Source organism: Poecilia reticulata, linkage group LG3 (genome assembly GCF_000633615.1).
Source record: "Poecilia reticulata strain Guanapo linkage group LG3, Guppy_female_1.0+MT, whole genome shotgun sequence".
NCBI lineage: Eukaryota > Metazoa > Chordata > Actinopteri > Cyprinodontiformes > Poeciliidae > Poecilia > Poecilia reticulata.
In genome coordinates, this window is record NC_024333.1 from 12,420,954 (window position 1) to 12,442,372 (window position 21,419).

General features: G+C 40.4%; 2 protein-coding genes across 3 annotated transcripts; both read right to left on the minus strand.

The window, feature by feature from the left end:
- Window positions 1-7,018, minus strand: LOC103461978 (F-box/LRR-repeat protein 3-like). The gene is made up of 6 exons (XM_008404399.2): window positions 6,729-7,018; window positions 5,959-6,163; window positions 5,029-5,193; window positions 4,811-4,933; window positions 3,153-3,324; window positions 1-2,316 (listed from the first exon to the last, which is right to left on the minus strand). The coding sequence occupies exons 2-6, from the start codon at window positions 6,160-6,162 to the stop codon at window positions 1,676-1,678; spliced, it is 1,305 nt and encodes a 434-aa protein (XP_008402621.1). The 5' UTR covers window position 6,163; window positions 6,729-7,018; the 3' UTR covers window positions 1-1,675.
- Window positions 7,019-8,253: 1,235 nt separating this feature from the next.
- Window positions 8,254-21,384, minus strand: tgfbrap1 (transforming growth factor, beta receptor associated protein 1). Of its 2 annotated transcripts, none has more exons than XM_008404398.2 (13): window positions 21,002-21,384; window positions 18,293-19,003; window positions 17,798-17,992; window positions 17,221-17,375; window positions 16,101-16,183; window positions 15,497-15,677; window positions 15,247-15,407; window positions 13,940-13,997; window positions 13,693-13,836; window positions 13,183-13,326; window positions 12,727-12,886; window positions 12,155-12,618; window positions 8,254-11,132 (listed from the first exon to the last, which is right to left on the minus strand). In XM_008404398.2, exons 2-13 carry the CDS (start codon window positions 18,987-18,989, stop codon window positions 10,944-10,946), a joined length of 2,631 nt encoding a protein of 876 aa, XP_008402620.1. In that variant the 5' UTR covers window positions 18,990-19,003; window positions 21,002-21,384; the 3' UTR covers window positions 8,254-10,943. The 2 variants fall into 2 exon arrangements, with proteins under 2 accessions (XP_008402620.1, XP_008402619.1); XM_008404397.2 differs by having other exon boundaries at window positions 18,293-19,008.
- Window positions 21,385-21,419: the final 35 nt, after the last annotated feature.

Below are 21,419 nucleotides of genomic sequence, written 5' to 3' on the forward strand. Positions count from 1 at the left end.
TAACCACACTAACCAGCAGATGGCGTGTATTTACAAAGAAAAAGAAATATGTTCTGAACGTATTTTCATTCGGTTTTCGAACAAACGGGATGAATCATAAAAGGAAAGAACACGCATAAAGACAGGGATGGGTCTATTAACAGAGCATCACGCTACTAAATTTGAAGTTTTTACAAATTTAACTAGTTAAATATGTTTATCTCTGGAATTTAACAACATCCATACATCTTATCAGTGATTCGTGATGCAGTCTCCTTTTTCTGTTTCCTTTACCAGTATTAAATGCATTCGATATTACAATACAAGCTACAAAAACTAAATTAGAAAATCCTTCTCAGATAGACATTTGTATTAATAGTAGCACATAATTTCATTGTGTTGTTAGGCAAGTTTCTCTTGCCAAAGGGATTTTCTACTCGTATAATAAATAATCAGTTATATTCATTAGACTTAGAATGTAAAAAAAAAATTAAAATAAGTCTTAAAAAAAACAACAGACATTCAAGTAATCTACAAAGAGAGTTTGTGACAACAGAAAGAAATGACCTCTGCGGCTGCATGGGCTTACTTTGCCAAGCTTGGAGACCTTCATTAGAGAAAAAGTGCATTAAAGTTATACGTTGTATGTACAAGTTTACTGCATATTAATGTCTGTAATTAGGGTTTCTTTCATGTATACGTTTTCAAATATTAACACTTTTTTCTTTACAGTTTCAACAGGATAATTTGTCATACAATGCATAAAAGAGAGAGAGAAAAAAAAAAAAAAAACATGGTGCAACTCGGAGATATTTACAAGCTCATCATGGCCAGCCAGTTAATGTTTCAAAAGGAGATAGGCTATCTTTGGAACACAAAAATAACAAGTGGTAGTGAATCAATCCACAGGGAATAGTGGCTTTACGAGGGAAAGCTGGAGAGGTTAGAAGAAACAAAACCATAATTTCAAGACAGAATCCACCTCTGCTGCTGCATACCAGACTGCTGTCTCATGACCACCACCCAGTCTGGGCCACACAAAGCCTCTTTGCAAAGACCAGTTAGCAATTACACCCCGACAATAACGTAAATTAAAAAAAAAAAAAAATCCACAAACGTTTGCAGAGCGATTAACCAAAAACCCTCTTAGCTTATCATGCTGATCACCCCGTCAAATTTATTTTATCTTTAATCCACGACGAAGATGATTACACAAACCGATTTCACACACATTGTGCATTTAGTGTGATGACAACAATTGTCTTTGTAAAATTCATCTCTGTGAAGTTACTTCCTTTTATTAAAAGGATTGTAGTTATGCCCTTACAAAGGCAAAAAATATATATATAAAAAAAATTACCATATATACAAAAAAAGATATCTGCCTGCATGTCGCCAACACAGATGTGGGGCAACTTCTGTCTTGAACATAATTCCTCAAATTCCAGTTACACCCATCAGTTCACGCTACTAACTGATGTGTAAATAACAACAACAGGTCTGAAGGGCTCAGAGGAAGAAAATGCTAAATGATATAAGTGATTGAATTATATAAATGCATCAGCTAGATCAAATTAAAAACAAAATAAGATTTAAAAAGACGTAATTTCTTCTTCTGTTGTACCTGTAAAAATAAGAATCTGCGCACAAAAAAACCAAATTAGCCCCTCACCAAACCTTTCCATTCTCCAGCTCTCTACCACGTAGGCATCATGTCAGGGAACCAGACCCGACCCAAATGCTTCGACACCTCCCAGTGGATGTCGTCCAGCTCGTAACGGTGATCCGGAACCAGCACTTCCTCCATGATGGACAGCTGCTTCAGTCTCTCTCCGCACATCTTCACGAACTCCACGAAGGCGCTGCAGGACACTTCGCACTCTCCCAGGCCGATGGCGGACAGCTGCGTGCAGCGCTGGGCGATGCGGATGAGCTCCTCGTCGAGAGGCCGCAGCCCGTTGGCGCACACCACCAGCTCCACCAGACGCGGGCAGGTGAGCCCGACGCGGCCCAGCACGTCTTTGCTGACGGAGCGGCCGAAGTACAGGTGCGTGACGGGGATTTCGTCGCGGAAGAAAGGGTCGAACTCCTCCTCGTAGAGGTAGAAGTACATTACCAGGTTGAATTTGGGGGAGTGGCGCACCATGGCGTCCCAGCTGCTCTTCTTGATGGTGTGGAACTGCTGGCCCGGGTTCTCGCTGACCACGTCGATGCGAAGGTGCTCGAGGTGAACGTGCTTCTCCGAGGAGAGCGCGATGAGGAGCTCGTCGCTCAGCAAGTGGTAGTTCAGAGCCAGCTCTCTCAGGCCGTGGCACTGATCGGCCACGCACATGATGCCTACAAAAAGGAGAACACAGTGAGTCAGGATCTATGGCACAAAAAGAAAAAAACTTTATACAACCTGAGGTTTTATCACATTGTATCACATTAAAACTACAACCTCCAATGTACGTTGCTTGGATTTTATGTACTAGACTCTTGCAAAAGGTTGTTCCACAAAGTATTGAATTATGGAGGATGAATGTTAATGAGCTCCAGAACTTTCAGACTTTAATTTGTAACAAACTATTTATCAGTTTTATATTTCGTATTCATCCATCTTCTAAAATCCCCACATATTAAGATTTTTGGTCATCACATAAAAAAAAAAAATGCGAAAAATCTAAAGGCACAATATAACTTTTGCAAGAAACTATATCAATATATATTTTTAATATTAAGTTATGTTTTTTCTCCACATTAGGATACGGAAGCATGTTTATAATCAGCAATTTGCTATTTTTGTGAGTCGTCTACATTAGGCACTTTAGGTAATAGAAAGATTTTTTTACCCATTTTTTTTAAAGAATAATTTCTCATGGATGTGAAATTAAAATAATAAAAATAATAATAATAAAGTAAACTAAATGAAAGAGATGGCAGAAGTTAGTGTTTGCATTTGCAGCCAAACTGAATGAAATTTAATACAATTAGATTCATCTGGACTGCATGGATTTCATCTACATGCCATCTGTTTAATATGAAGAACACCCCGAGTCGACTTTTATTGTGAATCAGTGCAACCTAGATGAACTAAACTGAATTTATCTTGGTGAGAAATTAGCTTCTCAAGAATAATGAGTCGGTTATTAAGAATTAACAGTGGTGCCGTAAATCATGTGTTGTGTTCGTACCTGCAGGTGAAACATGAGGGCAGCTGCTCATTTTCAGCAGCTTGAGTGTGTCGCTGTTGTTGGCCACCAGGACTTTGAGGGACGGATCGTCCACAGGGGTGTCATCGATTTTCAGGGAGGAGAGAGACTTGGAGTTGACGAAAACAACCGTCAGAGCAGAGATGAAGTGAGACTGTAAAGAGAAAGAGACACATTTAATGGCATAAAAAGCAATAACCAGGGTGACATAACACCATTATGACTGTACCAATCTGGTTCCAACACAATGGTAACAGTGGTCCAAAATGAAATTACGCGATTGCAAAACTAGCAGGAAGCCGTTTTAGTAGAATTTTCTGCACAAAAATACAAATAAAAATCTTTTCGATTTAATGGCTGAAAAAAGATAATTTAAACATACATGTGTGGGGGTTTTTTTCAAATTAAAAGGAGAAAAAAAAGTAATTGTTATATATCTATTTGTTGAGTAAAGTCTACAGTGTGTGTAGTTAAGAGAGGCCTTGTAGATTTTGACTGGAAACGTCACAGCTGAATTAATGTCCCAGTAAGAGAGGCGCAAGGAATTACAAAAGTATCAACTTTTACGAATCAAAGTATAGATCCCATGTCTTTAGAACGTGGCCTGCCTTACCAATTGGATCCGATCACGAGTGTGAGCTAATGTCAATTAATTGGAGCATTTTCACATTATTTCCAAAGAAAGGCTAAGGCTCGCGTCATTCTTTCAGGTGCTACTTATAACTCACGAGACTTAAAGCTTCAACATGACAGACAAAAAAATAACAATAATTTCAACAATGAATAATAGAAATCTGCTTTTGCTTTTAAAAACAAAATAAACTTGTATATAGTCAATCTTGCTTTTATATATAATATTTGTCTTGTTTAGTTTATCCACGTATGTTTTATTATTCTGTTTTTATTTTTAGTTAATATTACTCTCAACTGTTACTCTTAAAACTTTGTTTTTCAAAATTTTATTGCTTTTCTTCTACTTTTCTCCTTTGGTAAATGAATGTGGCTCCTTAGTTCATCATCAGAGGCACAGCCCTAAGACTACATGTCCTGCATTGTAATAAATGGTCAAAGTCTACAAGGTTTTTAAACACAAACTTAAATTAGGTATATAAAAGAATAAAAATATCAAAAAAAATAACTGATGGTTTAAGTGTGGGGCCAATGAGCACACGGCCAGCACATGGGCTGGCCGTGTGCTGAGAGGGGCGTGGCCAGGAAGGGATCTTGCTCCACATATCTTGTTTGATTTATTAATTAATTAATTGACTGAACACTTGCCACAGTCAGCCAACAAACCGAATCCATTAAAAACGGAATACAACACTGTTCGTGAAAATACTCGACCTGCAAAGCTTATCAAAGTTGTTGAACTTTTAAGGCTTCCTTTTAAAATCAGGCCAGTATAAAAACTTAGTAAAGCCTAAAATAAAAATAAAAAATCCAAGCTGTGACCTCCTCTCAAAGATCAACTGTTACGGAAAATAAACACAAAAAGTGACATTGTAATCCGTCAGCTTGAGAGTTTCCAGGTCTTAGACCTTCCCTTGGGCACACGGCATCAATCAGGACGGCCTCTTCTCATCCATTCATCAAAAATCTTAAGTCTGGGCGGCTGAGCTATCGCTGCCCTTCAGGGTTACCTTGGGCATCTCCATGAAGCTGGGCCTGGCTGTGGATATGAGTCCCAGGGTTTTCAAAGAACAATTCACCAGCTGAGAGAGGATGTCGCACGCCGCCTCTGCAGACTCTCTGCTGCTGTCCACCTGCGAGTCCGACGCAGAAAATCAAACCCTCTTTTTAGAAATGGAGGAGGTGAATCCACTTCCGTTTTTAAACACAAACCGTCCGCCTGTCTCACCTTGAAGCTGACGTACTGGAGGTGGTTGGAGTGCTTTTTGATGATCTGCTTGATGAGCTCCGGGTGTGTGGCCTTCAGGTAGGAGCTGGCCGGCTGGTTCAGCTCAAACTCAAAGCAGCGCCACAGCTCTGGCATGTGGAAGGTGTGATTCCAGCCCCGGCACACCTACAGAAATTACCCAACAGACTTCATGTAAGAAATGGAGTAATTTAAAAAAAAAAAAAAATGTAGTAATATGACAGAATGAGACTCTGGGCGAAAGAAACATCAACCTTTGTGACCTTTACACCAAAAGACTGTCAAATTTGTTGGAAGAATGGATGTGTGTGTAGCCAACACCAGCTACAAGAGTGGCTAAATTGATACTGTGACCTTAAGTCACCTTAAGGTAAGGTAATAAATGTTTGCCAAGCCATAAATGATGAAACACGCTTAACCATCACAACTTGCTCTGCTCTACTACATAGCCAGTAAATAAAGGTGGGATCACATGTCTCCATCTTAAAAACTAATCAAATCCAGGCTTACAAGCAAGTTGCTAATGATTAATTAGTGGCAATTAGTCTCCTAACTTTTAGAAATCAGCTAGGAGTGGAGGTGGTGTCAGTCTGAAACCGAATGCTGGCTTTAATTCACTGATAAAACTGTTCTGTTTGACTCGGCACCACCACTTGAATGCAAAGTGCTTTGCAGAAGCATTTATACCCCTCTGTGTTTTGCTGTCCAATTAATTTTCCTAGAATCTCATGTGAAAGACCAAAGTACAGTCGTGGATCATTATGAAGCGAAAGGAAAATGAAGCATGGTTCTCAAGTCTCTTTTCTCTCGCCAAATACAACTCGCTAAAACATGACAAAGTTTACGGGAGTGAATACTTTTGCGATAATGCTAAAGAGTATAGTTGACATGTAATCAGTGCTTTTAGGGTACCAGAGAAGCATAAGCTCTGTCCAGCAGTGGGAGGTACTGGAAAATGTGAAGCAGGATCTCCTGCGGCAAACACTCCCAGCTGGCTCCTTGCTCTTCCAGTTCTTTCTCTCCATCCTGCTTAGATGACCATTTGATACTCTTCTGATACCCCCCACTGGGGCTTCCTCCTTCCTCCTGCTCATTCTCTTGGAGACCACGTTTCATCCTGGGAAAGGAGAAGAGGGAGTTTAACGTGCTCTGAAAGAATGCAATCATTTTATTTGCAATCCAATAATTAACACATCAGTTCATATTCGGTTAGTGGCCTGCAAATGCTTTAGAAAAAATTATTGCATTCGGCCGTAAATTAAATCACTGGACACTGATGGGCTATCTTTAACCTTGATTATCGCACCACTCGTGGCGCCGCCTAGTACACCGGGCTGTGAATGGTGCGGACCCAGTCTTTCTCGTTCACAATGAAAACATTTGTACTCATAGGTCACGCCTCCCTCTATTTCAACAATCAACACCGATGTCAAATTAACATGTTGTAAACTTGTTAACATCAAAGCAATGGCTAAAACAGCTTTAAGTTAGCGCAAATGTGCAAAAATGTCAAGAAACTGACGTTAAAAACTGCACAAAAACAGAGATCAATAGTTAGCTTAGCCACATTTAACCACGCTGGGAGTTAAGCTGACAATTATTAGCAAGTTGTAACTAGCGACTAAAACCAGTCGACTGAAACAAATTTAATTTCTAAGTTTAGCTTCGTCTGTTTATCTTACCTGGCTTTCAGCTCCACCGTTGGTTGTTTATTTACGGAGGACCACTTTCAACCTGGACCGACAAAATAAAACTGCGTACGGGCTGGCCGAGCGATCAAACACATTGGACCATACGACAGTGCGGTGTGGCCGGGCCTTACTGAACACCAACCGAGGAGGCTTCCGACGGGAGATCTCCAAAAGTCTTCGAGTTTTCCAGGCGTCTGACCTAGTTTCGATCCACAACTCTGCCTCAGTACAGCACTTAGTTGGCTAAAGATGGCGTTTGTGTTGCTGTGCGGATCAGAGCGCTGTAGTTATAGTGAACAGTCGAAAGGGGGCGCAGTTTCACCCAAATGCGTGTTGCAAGGCAACAATGGCTCAACTACTAGTTTTACTAGGAACTGACAAATCAACTCAAGATAAAGACAAAAAAAAATTGTCTAAACAATTAAATTAATTTATAGAGTTTATGAAATCAAGGTATTTACCATGTTTCTGTTGCCCTACTTTAATCCTAACTTATCACCACCCACTCATGCTTGTTGGTAATGGTAAGTCAAAAAAGTTGGGGTTTTGTTCGTAATGATAAAATAGGTGAAGAAGATTAAACAACCACAGCCAATTATTATCAAGGACAGAAGACCGCATCGGCATGTGACAACATAGGGAAAACTTAAAACATGGCACAGAGTTTTACAAAAAACAACATGGCTTCCCCATAATGAAGCATAAAGCTGCAGATCTGTATCCACATGGGTGGATGAACCAAAACATGAAAATGAAGTCGAGCAGAAATCCATCCTAGGCAGCTCATCTCAATGAGGGCATTTAACAATTGCTAAATGTTTTAAATACACAAATATCGGGGTGTTCATGTCTGACACTGCTAATTAGGATGACCCAGCATAGGTCTCTTTTTACTTTGTACATCTTTGTTGCTGGTTTCATCTGTAGTATAAGCTTTGCTTTTTCATTTTCCACATGTACACGTGTTGCAGCTATTGATATTTTAGGTAGATTTCTTTCTTGCTCTTGTAAAATACGTTTTGTTACCAAAACTTTAGATTCTCTTATAATAATCAACTCAAAAGCTTCGGTCTGAAAAACCAAATTGAGTTTGCAGGGACACTGAATGAAATTAAAGCTGTCGTCTTTGTTTTTGTGATTCAGTTTTCACAACTGAATATTTCTACTGGTCCTGCACTGTTTTTGTTACACACCGATAGTGAAAATCTTTATATGTATGCTATTTTTAATGTACGAAACCTCTTTTCTCAATTAGTTTAAGACCATCAAAAGAACGATTCATGAAAGTAGCAACATAGCCGATCAGCCCAAACTCACTTAAAACATTAGCAAAATATGTTCACTCACACTTTTGAGTCCGTTTTGGTAAAGCTCTTGGGTCCTATGTCTCTTTTCAAGAGACTCTTAATCCAACCCTGCCATTTAGTGGTCAGTTTAATAAGAGAACTTACCAGAAGAAAGCATCGTCAAGCCCAGCTACCAGAAACGAAGACAAGTACAACCGAAAGTTTGAGTCGGAGCTGAAACATATGTTTATTAAAATGGGACGGATTAGCAGTTTTTTTTTTACACTCCATCCACAGTGGCATCGATTTAGAAAGCAACAAACACGTACAAATGCAGTATTTACACACCACTATACACATATTTATAAAATACAATTGCAACTTTTCATACAACTTTGCAGAATTTTCTTTTTTATATGATTTAAAGTAATGGTGCGGAGGCCTTTCCAACAAGCTACAGTTAAACTCTTTGGACAGCGAAGCTTTAAGAAATGCAGAACTGGACAGTAGTTTTAATAGTGTCAGCCTTGTGGCAGTCATTTTCGTTTAATGCACGTTCCGACAAGGTTTTCTGAGGACAAATATGTTATACAAGTAAATATGGCTCTGATGAAGTAAGTCCATACAGTTTGGCTGCATCTTGCCAGACTGAAAAAAAATTATTTATGACGTCCAAGCCACACCTCATTCTTATCCGACAGATACGCAGCATTTAGAAAGAAGCTGGAGACAAGGTTCTTTGCTCTGATGACAAGCCCGTAAAGAAATTCAGGGTTTCTGTATGACAGAAACCCGCTGACCTCCATCTCTCTCCGTTTTCCACGGGGGTGTCACAGCACAAAGGTTAAAACCATAACTCCAGGCCTCTGAAGCAGGCAGCTTTGAAAGCTAAGAAGTATTAAGCCATTCGGGTATGTTCTTGGACCATCAAAGCAGTTCATGATAAAACTTTTTTTTTTTCTTTTTTTTCTTTTACCCACATTTTCCAATGAAAGAGAAAAGTCGAAATGACATATGTGTCACTGGCACATTTTTGTTAGAAATCCATCCTCTGAGAGTGTCAGATGCTGTTAGATCATGTCTGCCGTCAACAATCTGAGTCAAATATAACCATCTTTTACTCTCTGCAGTGCAAAATAATATCTGTGGCATGTAATAAATGAAGAGAACATACTTGTAGTTATGTGAAATGTATATTTATGTTGTTAGATGTAGCCATTCTGAAGACCTGCACATTGGTTTCGTTTTAAATGTTACACAATACTGCCATCGTGTGGCCAGATTTATTTTTGCAGATTAAACAGTCGCTTTTCTTGCACCAAAATTGTTATTGTAATAAAAACCGAAGAAATTTCCTTCATTAATGACTATTCATTAGTCTGAATAAAATTATTAATTGGGATTTAGGTGTTTAAAAAATTAAACATTTGCTACGTTTTAAACCTTTTAACCTACGTAAATTATTCAAATGTGTGTCATACTTCTAGTGTGAAGTTTAAGGGTAAAATTTAATGTTTGCATAACGCAGAGCTTCCAAAATCTAACCTGAAGGTTCAGCCAAGCTGTCCCTTCTTGGGTATGATTTTTATTTTTCCATATTTGCACAAGGTACAACTACATGGAAAATTGTTTTCCTGTTCTGTGCTGCCGTCGGTAACCCTGGAAAAATGTTTTTTTAATTATTCATGTTCCCACTTAAAAGTACTTGAAGGTTGTTCAAGATTGCCTTTCATTTTCTTCTTTCTTGTGTGGCGTTTGTTCGGGATTAATGACAGAAGACAATGTGATGCTGAGAGCTATTCTTCAGAGCACAGATGATTATTCACCATCTATATCGCCTTCTGACCAATCCATCTTTGTATTTCATTCGACTAACAAAAGGAATTTACAAAGTAAACAAAACCTGTTTATTTTGAAAAACTTTTGCCATTTTTTTTTTTTTTTTTGAATATGACAATATGGCTCTGTGAGGCAGCTGGGCGTCTTGAGGCGGGAGAGTCGTGGGTTGGAGATCAAAGACACTGCTGTTGACAATGAGGTGAAGTTTGATTTAATTTGAACTGCAGTGCACTTCATTTGTAAAAGCATCTTCAGTGTAACAGAAGCTGAAAGCGGAATGGAAACCATTTTTTATTAGTCAAAGCCAGACAGTAAGATTTTCCCCCCATACTTTCAATGGGGGGTATAACATTTAATTCATTGCACAGGTTTCAGTTTTCTTTCAATTCCCTTATTTGCACCTGAAGCTGCATTCAAATGTACGTTTCTCCACTAATGATCCATAAGAGCTCATCATATCATTTCCTCATAGACTCCACAGGTCACCAAGTTTTTTTTTTTTACTTGGATAATAATCAAAATGTAGCAATAGGTCGGATCAAAGTGTTGCCATGTGAAACGCTGTGATACAGAAACGACTGATGTTGCAGAGGACGACGGGGAGGCGGCAACAGAGACACCTCTTGCAAAAGACACACACAAAGAAAGTGCCTTTGTAGTATTTCACATTAAAACCTGGGTGTGCAGCGCGCACGTTAGGGCAGAATAACAACACAAAGTGACTTGGACAAGAACCGGAGGAGTCTTGCTATTATTCCATGCTTCAGAAATATTTGAAACGGGACTAAAAATGAGAAGAAAAAAATATATAAATCATCTGTTGTTAATTTTGTTGATCCAATTCAGGGTTCCACCTTTTTTGAGTGAAGACGGGATACGGAAAGAAACTGAGCTGGGATTTCTAAATCTGCACGTGTGGCGCACATGAACTGAACTGAGCACAACACGGTGGCACTGAGCCGGCTCCCTTCGTGGTGTTCACGCCATGGCCGAAACTGGATTCTCCTCTGTGCCTCTTGTTCTCCCAACAAGACTGCAGCCTCCGGTCGCACATCAGACAGCAGTGGGGGAACGTTTAGTCTCACGTGTGGTTACTGCTATTAGCTAACTGTCTCTTTGTGGGAGAGTCTCTTACTCTCTGTGCGGCGCAGTGGACGTGGACAGGCACTCCTCCGGGCAGACAGACCACGCCGGGCTCACTGAAGGTGTTGTGGCACAGGTGGCATCCCTTCTTCTCCGACACGACGATAGGTTTCCTCCGCTCTTTTAGCTGTAGAGGAAGAAAACGCGAGTTGCAACAAATCAAAGCTGAAAACTTTTTTTTTTTTTTTGCAATGTTTTGAAATTGAGTGTCAACTATCCAGAAGAAGGAGCAAGAATAACGTCTGATCAGACTTTGCGATTATGTGCCTCGGTTTATTTATATTTTTATTATTAGTTCTAAATAAAAATGGTTTTTAAGTACATTTAAAATGCAGGTTTGACCTAACCGACTCATGGAAGTGTTTAACTGCCAGAGCTTGAAAATAAATTAATTTCATTTAAACGAGAAAACTTAGTTGCAAAACTCGTTAAAAAAAAATTTCCGCCATTTAAAAAAAAAAAAAAAAACTTGTTAAAAATGAAATTTATACATCTCATTAAAACCAAAATATATTCTCTTAAATAAAGGTTGTAGCATCCTTTCATGCCACGGTGAGAGGAAGGAAAGTCCCGGCAAGCCCCTCTATACCTTTGCAAGTCGTAATCTGTCCGAGCGCATTTTCACACCTGGTTAAAATGAGCGATGTTCTCGTTATGACGAGATATAAAACGAGAAAGTTTTTCTTTAAAGCAAGAAAATCTCATAAGACGCAAAACTCGCTGAACGAGGAAGTTTTTCGTTGAAATGAGAAAGTTTCCCGTTTCAGCGAGTTTTGCTTCTTGTTCAAAGTTTTTTGTTTGTTTGCTTAAATGAGAAATGATCTCGTTTTAAGAAAACACTTGATGTTCCTGAATTAATTCCCAATCTGTTCGTTAAACACTTCTGTGGAAACTGGCCCAGCCTTAAAAAAGGCAAAATATCCAAAAACACCTACCAGCACATAAGAAACAACAAAGACAAAACAGACTTATTAATAATTAAAACAGTCTGTAAAGCCCACTGGTTTAATTAGCTCGTCCATTAATTAAAGCATAGCCAACATTTGGTTAAAAAAAAAAAATAATATGAACATGAACAAATAAGTGGACGGTTTAGGGAGGCAGATAAAACTTTTCATTCAGCTTTTAGTGCTTTCCTGTGTTGCTCACCCTGTCGTGCAGCAGCTGCACGTTCTCAGAGCGGGCGAGGCCCAAAGCGATCTGGGAGGTCCGGCCGGCGTGCATGCTGGCCCTGACGGCCCGGTTCAAGAATGGCCTCAGCAGCTGCAGCGACCAGCTCTCCGGGAGCATCCGTAGGACGCGGACGGCGTCAAACACCTCGCCGTGCCTGTTTAACAGATCCACGGCCGCCATCTCCATCTCGCCACCGCCGCCTCCAGCTGCTTGACCTTTTCCAGGAGGGCTGCCGTCGAGGTAGACCCCCAGGAGGAGGTGGAACAGCCGCTGTCGATATCCTGGATCGCGACTGGACGAGGCCCAGATACAGAAGGCCTCGGCGGACGGGAAGTCTCTGAGTTTGTGGACCAGGATGTGCAGCGCTTTGTCGTGCTCCTCCAATTTCCCATGTAGTGTTGCACGCTCTAGCAGCAGCTTGTCACAGCTCTCCATTTTACCTAATCCGGGTTTAAACAGATAAAACAAAAAAAAGAGCTTCAATCTGAAAAATGATCTCACTGACTCTAAAATAAATATTCCTGTTGCACTGGGTGGTTTGTGTTCACCTAAAACAAACTGTACACGGTATAAGTCAGACTCCCTGAGCATGGCTTGGAGCTTCTCTCTGGCTCTGGACAGCTGCCCCTCATCAGTTGGCGACTCTGACAGCAGCAGCATGACCCTGTCCAGGTACAACATGACCAGGTGTGTGTGGAACTTCTCTTTCTGCACAACAAGAAGGGAAAAACAACCCCAGAAATAGTCAAATCCATCTAAATAACAACATGATGACCTGTTACTGTGCTTGGGTCTGGCTAGGTTATCAATGCAACCACCAGTTTTCACAAGCAGTAGTACTTATGCTGCAGAATTTGTGAATTCAAATCACATTTATTTGATTCAAAAAGCTTACAAGTCCTGGTTGTGGGATATTTTCACATTTGTGAAGATATTTTCTGGCATTTTTTTTTCAACTGTGTCCCCATATAAAGGTTACATCTAATAAACTCTTTTTCTTTTACCTGCATTTTTCTCTCCAACACAAGATGCTCCAAGTAGAGAAGCAGAGCCTGGCTGTGTTTCCCCAGGTAGGCGATGGCTTCATCTGGGTTCACCTCTGATCGATCTTTGCCGACAGGCCTCTTAGTAAAGATCCGAATACCTGTCTATAAAGAAAAAAAACAACAAATAAATAAAAAGTCTTTGAAATGATCAAAAACAGCTGTTCGAAGAGAACCGCAAGGTCTGTGGAAGTTCCTAAATACTTTATTTGCAGATTTCACGACCGTGTGTAATAGAAAAGTGAACTCATTTAGTTTTTTCTGTTGAAAAAAAAAAAAAACACCTTTAATTACATGGCAGTTTGGTGAAGAGAATAAACAGTAAATATTAAGAATGAGGAAGAGAGTAAACATATGGTAGCCATAAAAAGTGGGAAGTTGGATCTTCCCAGAACACAAATGTTGAAGAAGATATTTGGGTCAAAGCTTCACCAAAAGTCAGACATCAGAGTTACATTTTTGGGAACCTACGGTGGGATCCTTCCGCAAAGCCCAGTCTGCATACTTCCACACAATCTCAATACTGGAAGAGCAGCAGAGGAAGTCCACGATGTACTCATACAGATCGGATCTAGTGGAGTCCTGCAGTTCGCCATCTACAATGCGAATCCACAACTAAAGACAAAAAAAACAAAAACAAAAGAGAAGAGAAGACACGTTAGTGATCTGGTGCAGGTTCTGTTTATTTTTGGGGAAAAAAAATCATAGGAATACAAACCTTTAGCGCTGCCGCATCCTGCCCATTAAAATGATAGAGAAGCCCGAGTGCAAAATATCTGAGAGAAATAAAAAGAGCGGATTGAGTGGAGCTTCAAAAACATAATTACATTTCTGTGCCGAGTAATTAAACCGGCCTGGCTGAACCGGACACGGATTTAACAGCTTCATCAGGAAGTTAATTAACAGCACGGGACAACGAGCGGTATTTACCCAACAAAGGCTCGCCTCGGACAATCCTTTAGGAATTGGTCAATTTCATCGCTGCAATAATTAATGAAAATCATACCGATTCCCACGGTAATCCTCTCTTCCAACTCTACACGCCAATTTGCTCAGAGTTTAAACAGAATCGCTGAGATTAATAATTGAAAGTTCTCGCTTCTCATAGAGCTGATAAAGAAATCACAGCATAATATTTGCGTCTTAATCCGCTGGAAAGAAATGGACATTTTAATGTGGAATCTGCATTTTTCATTCGGCAGGGTTCCAACTCACACTCATGACCAAATCACCGCCAGAAATTCTCAGTCCGGTTTCAACCCATTTCTTAAAGCCTACATACAAATGACAACAGAGTTTACAGTATAGTACAGCACGGAGAATACTGTTGTTGTTTTTTTCAGCGCTTCATTTCCTGTTTCCAGTCCATGTTAAAACTCCCCGACACCATGACAACCAAATGATATCTCAGGTAACTCAGGCTGCAACTAATTATTATTTTAGTAATAGATTATTTTATGGATTAATTTAATCTAAAAAAATAGGCACATTCTGCAGATATTTCATTTAAAACCCCTAGTCTCCTTTTGTACAATATTAGAAAAACATTAAAAGAAAAAAAAAGAAAATATGTTTTTGTTGCCTTTTTTAAATAAGAAAGTAGTACAGCTTTCTTTAGTGTACTCCTGATCATCTGCAGCTAAAAAAAATCTATTTCAAACATCAACATGTGAAAAGCTCAGCCCTTTTCTGTTTGACTCAACATCAGTACAATGAAGGCATAATCTGACGATTTATGTTTGGATTAACCGGTTAAAGCTAAAACTACGCCAATATAGTTCTGAGTAGAACATATTTACAGGTTTTTTTTATCTTAAATGCAAAATGTACACATTTCTGTACAGTTTTGACTTAATTACTGTTCTGACTGTGTTGTTCTTTCAGCCTTCTTTTGAGTCTGCACACTCTAGCTACAGACTAATCGATTACTTAACTAGTTGACGATTACTCCAGCAATCGACTCGTCACGATTAATCGCTGCAGCCCTACTTTAAACCAGACGAACAATCACAGCAGCATACACACTTGTGATACTTCTCCAGCCACGAAACGCTATCTGTGAGCACGCAGAAATTCTCCGAGGCCAGCAGGTCCAGCAGGCTGTCGTGATCCTGCTCGGCGTAGAGCTTCAGCAGAGCCGTGTCCACGTCGTCTCTGCAGCCGTTCGCCACGTCTGTGCTGCGAACCTGAACGGAAGGAGGGGAAAAATGCAACATAAAGCCGCACAACAACGCCACGTGCTGCTAGATTACGAGGCCATTTTAATCCGGGTTACCTCTCCCAGATAGCTGATGAGGAATTTCTTGCATCGCAGCACTTTCTCCTGGTCACCTTGTGCCAGGTGGTTGAGATCCGCAAACTCGTGAAGAGGAGGGTGGCAGCGCATGAACGAGGAGGAAGCCGGTAGCAGCAGGGGGTAGAGAGAGATGAGCTCCCGCACGTCCAGCTCACCCTTGCTGGAATAATTCAAGATATTTCATATGACGTATCAAAAGAAAAAAAACAAAAAAAAAGACTAATATTTGTCATATAGGACCGACACATTTATCAAATTACATGTAGCTCCTTTTTGGAGGTGTCAATAAAAAGACAAAGACGTAGAAAAGGATATACAAGCAACTTATTTCCGAAAACATCACAGCTTTTATCAAATTATTGAAAATGGTAATTATTAAAATCTGTAACGGTTTTTGAGAGTAACACGATAGCCTTAATGTGACAAGATGAGACTGTTATTTTACTCAAAACCTTTACAGCAATGATTAAAGTGAAGTGCACGAGATGCACAAGGGAAGAAAAATTCACAAGAATCAGATGGTTCTCGTGAAAGGGTTTCGAAAAGGGTTGAGACGTCAAGAAAAAGCAACTCCAGCTGTTACCTAAAGTGTTCTTTAGCCTCCAGGAACTGAAGCTGGCCAAACTTTATGAACCCTGCCTGCTGAAGGATTCTTCTGTGCAAAACCTGAAGAAAGTGGCAACAATGGAAAGAAAAGTGTCACTACAGAAATTACAAAGTGCTCCAAGTGCAGCATGACATTTTTCCATCCTAAGCAAAGTAATTGATCAAATATGTAATTGTATAGCAGAGCGATGACTTAAAATATCAAAATTCTTAAGAAAATATTTATTAGTAATTTCCTCTTGCTGTTCAGTCCAACAGAAAAAGTTCCAAAGTATCAAAAAAAAAAAACATGCTGACAGCAAGTAACCTCATCCCTAGATATTAAAACGTCTTTCTATTCTGTGAGATTTAATTATCAAGCAAAGGAAAATAACTTAGTCACCTAGCTGGAATTAACTATTAAGATTAACTGGCATTAATCACCATAAGAGCTTTGACTCATTCTCTATGTATGTTCAAATGTCAAAAGAAATCATGCTGCCTCTGTCAGTCATTTCAGTCCAGATGTATCCAGAAATGTTTGATTGCCTTTTCATTTGTGAAAGTAAATTAAATTCTGCATTTTCACTAACCCCTTAAAAATGTATGTATGGAAACTAAAAAATGTCCTAAACACCTCAACAACACTTTTAGACCTGCACAGGACTAAAAGTCTAAATTTATAGCAGAAAAGTCTCACTACTGTACATTAAAATTTCTGAAGACATAAAATTATTTTGACATATTAAAAAAAAAAAAAAAAAAAAAAAAAGGCAAAGAAAGCTCCACATTTTGACTCAAGTCTGACTCTGCTTCAAGTCTCATGACTCAAGTCCACACCGCTGGTGTATATAGAAAAACATTTGAGATGCTTGTTTATTTACATTTCGCTTCATTAAATCCAGACAAACTGAAGGTCGTTTTTTTTTTTTTTACCTTCTGTGCAAACAGGATTTGGTGTGTGTCCAATAATTATAGCTCCATAAGTTGATTAAAAGTTTCCGTTTCTCTTCGTCACATTTGTACTCTACGACATTCAGGCACCATCAGCCTGGCATCAGTAGTTCTTTTAGGCCTCGGATTTGGTCTTTCCATTGAAACGACCTGCTGATATTTACCTGGAACTTGTCTTTGGGAATATTTCTCTGAGCTCCCTCGGTTAAGACCAGAGCTTCCTCCACTCTGCGGCTGGCCAGTAAGTCTTGAATCTGTCTCTCCAGTGGCAGAGGAACCAGGACGTAAACAGACTTAGTGGAAGCCAGCATGACTTTACCTAAAACACACACAACCCTCACACACTCAGACTGTGACTGCGCGTGTATTTGTTTTAAGGAGAGCCAGTCGACTCATCCTCCCTTTAATCCACCGCCATGCAAAGCAACCTTTAAAGAGTGTTGAGCTCTAAAACGAGGTCAGTTTTGTTATTATTTTATAATTAACATTTGGCAAACAAGAAGAATTTATATTAGGATTTTTTTTTTTACACAAAGCCTTGCAAAGGTTTTTCAACCTATGGAATTGCAGCTTTTAGACTTTTGAAGCTTAACGTGAACGAAAGACAATGAAACTAACAAACTAAACAGAAACACTACAGCTAAGAAGACAATAATTTGAGTGGCTGTAATAAAAAACAATCATATTTTAACCACATAAACATTTTTGATCGCATGTGAAACCCAGAGGATGCGAGCACACCTTCGAAATCTTGCAGAAGGCGCCCATCCCTGAATGAAAGAGTCTGTTTCAGTTGTTGGTCCAACATGCTGTGGATGGTGACGAAGTTCTCGTCCAAAGCCACCACATACGGAAAACACACAGCGGCGGCAATCACGCTCTCTGACCAGTTAACTGGAGCCCGCTGAGACGCTCCCTCTGAGTTGGCGAACATCCCTGGAGGCAGGATGAAGAGGGAGGGGAAAAAAACTAACTTTTACTGAGCACAACAAGGTAGAGTTAAAACCTATCAAACTTTAGAAAGACTGGGAAAGCTGGACTCTTCACTCACTATGTAGCTTGCCTTTTTGGGAACAGAAAACAAGACTGTCTAAGCAAAACTAATTCTACAACCTAAAACAAAAGACAAATTTACTCTAGTACAAGGTGCAAAGCCGATTTTCGTAGGTGGATATGAGTGCAGCTTTTGCTCTCGGCAGAACTCCCAACTTTTTGAGCCACCGTCGACAAACTCACCGAGGCCGCCGGGAGCGGCGAGGAGGAACTCCTCCCGGCTGATCCTCTTCACAATGGGCCTCCTCTCCTCGCTGTTGTAAGGGAAGAGCTCCTGCGAAGCTCCTGTGTTGTAGTTAAGAATCACGTACTGCGTCGTGAGGGCCAAGCACAGGAAGTACCCATCGATGCTGACGGCGCACGGCTGCTCCGGAGTATTCACCTCTTTGACCAACTGCACTCTGTCCTCGTAGACCATGTAAACCTGAACTGTCCGCCTCTTGGACGACAGCACGCCCATCTCCACGCAGAACGGGTCCCCGTTGACGGGGTTCTCGTTGACGCAGAACGCGGTCACGCCTCGGATTTTGGCCCCGCCGCCAGCTGCCGAGGGAACCGACTCCAGAGTCACCATATCGACGAGGAACACCATTCCATCGCAAAGCACTATGAGACGCTCCAGAGCGGAGGCGGCGCGCAGCTCGGCGACGGGCTTCTTGAGGCCGAGGTATTTGTGAAGCAGCTTCTGGGTCGAGTAGATCAGCTTGCCCTTGGAGGAAGCGACCTCGTCCAGGTGAAAGTGGTGGATGAAGCAGTCGTTGGTGCCCACGTACAAGTGTTTCCCGCAGCATTCGATGCACTCGATGTTGATGCGAGCCTTGTCGCCCATGAGGAGGTCGCGCTCCACGGCGGGAACAAGCTCAAAAGCCTTCACACTCATCTCAGCCAAGGCATCTAGGCTAAACAGCAGAAGACAGGCGTCAGCAAAACCGCATGAAGACGGACGGAGTAGTTGATTTAATGAAAATAAATGTTAAAGTCAGGCAGCTCGGACCCTTTTAACATGAACCTAGCAGTAAGAAAAGGGTCGAGTATTTCACAGCATAATTTCTCTCAGAAAGACATTCGACCCTGGAAATGTACAAAAGGTCAGTTCAGACCTTTGTTTTTGTTTGTTTGTTTAATTTTGTGGAAGCATCACGATCCACTCGGCTCCGTAAAAAATGAAGTACGCCCTTAACTGTGTGCAAGTCCCGATTAATTTAAACTCTCTACTGTTTAATCCACTGTATTAAACGCTGCAAGGGATTTACAATAAAAATACGCACATTCATTTATTAGGATTTTGCCTAATGGTAAAAAACAAATCAGCTCTGAATGGTCATCAGGCAGGTGAAATACTCAACCCTAGTTCATTATATATGATTTGCAAAATTTTCCCCACCGTCTAAATCAAGAGAAGGTCCTTCGATGTGCTTTTAGTGTTTAATAAAAATCCAATAAAGGATGGGAACATATGCTTTGAAGTATAAATGAAGACAAGCTTACTAATCTTGTGTAATATTAATAATTATCCATTAGAGCTACAAATGGGCTTTATAGACTTATGAAGTCAAAATGGAGTTTATCCTAATATCTTGCGGCATTTAGTTTGTTGAAGATAAAAAAAAATGATGATAGGAAGTCATAAAAAGAAACCACTGCAGTCGTTTTTAGCAACAGACTTCATGGCGGGACTGCACCGTCCTGCTGCCGAAGCCCACAAACACAAGGACTGCACTTAGGAAAAAAAACTATTTATAGACAATGTTAGGACCCATTAGTACTCAGGTAAAGCAGTTCTATTGTTAAGCAGCAAACAACAAGCACATTTAATCATATTTTGAAAGATAGTGCTGTTCGTTGCTGCTCGTGTAGGCCTAAGCTTGGAAATACTTTTTGGAGGGGTGAAGAGGAGTTCTGCAAACATCATCAAGTAAAGATGATCGCTGTCGCAACAACTCAAACATCCTATGACGATTAGAAGAATTTTACAATAACGATAAACAACAATTTCCCACCCCTAGTTATAGCCTTTAAAGCCTTCATTTCTGTTTACATTTTGGCTGTCATTACTTTTCGAATATCTTTCCAGGAGAACAACGAAATATTCCCTGAGGGTCAAGTTAAGTTAATTTAATGTAATCTGATCGCAATTAAAATAAAGTCGAGTTAATGTGTTTAATCTTCCCAGAAGTCAATGCTAGTGATAAATACTTCCTGAAACGGTTTTCCATATAACTGTTTCACATGGCATCACATGGCTATGACTGCAGATTTCAACACAGCTGTACATGAAGCACGTGACTCAGTACTTCCTGGCCGTTAAATCATTAACATAAAGACATTTGCATTATATATATATGTATATACGGATTCTTAAGCACGCATACAAGAATTCGAGAAAAGAAAGGGGGAAGGAATTGGAGACTTTCTCTTTCATGCTTCAGGATTGACTTTAGCTGCCTGTTAGCTTCCCAAACCAAGCGCCCAAAAACGGCAGGAAAAGTTCCCTCCGAGGTCAAACCAACTGTCAGAAAACAGGGTATTGTGTTTACATGTTGACACCATTCAATGAAGATTGAAATGGGTTCTCGCTTTCTTAAAAATCCGTGGGAATCTTACAGTTGAAGCTACCATTAGCTTGCACCGTTCTAGCCAGGCTAAAGCTAACAGTATTTTTTATAGTTCTTGGATTTCCAATTATGTGACTGAAATGGGAGATATTCAGTGTGGGTTCAAATCAGCTAAGCTGGTTTGCCGTTTCATGTGCGTGCCTGCTTCAAAAATAGAAAAAAAACCTAAAAAGCCATGAATCCAGTCGATCACTCATCTCTTGATCTGATGCTCGGCGGACCAACTCCCTGCCGAGTTTGTGGTGGAGTTGTCGGCGTTAGCAGCTACGATACCTACCGCTGCAGACAGGCCGAATCAGCACCAAAAGGCGAGCCCTAATGCTCTGGAGGCAGCCGTCATGGGTTGTTTGTAAAAATACACATCAATCTAGCCATGGTGTCCAAGAAGGCACCGAGCCACACTGAAGAAAATGTTCATTTTTACTGCTCGAGTCCTTCCGATCCAAAGTAAAACAGCCTCCCATCTGAACCTCCGCTGACTGCAGGTGGAACGCAGGTGCGTTCAAGACCATCCGGGCGGGGTGGAAATCTGCAAAGACTAATAGGCAACACATTACAGTGGCAATTCCATCCATCCATCCATTTTCTGTACACCCCTGTCGGGAGGATTTAAAAAACGAAAGAAAAAACAAACAAACTTGGAGACAATTAACATTTGATCAAGTCTAACAAGTTGATTTTGTTAACACTTTTTT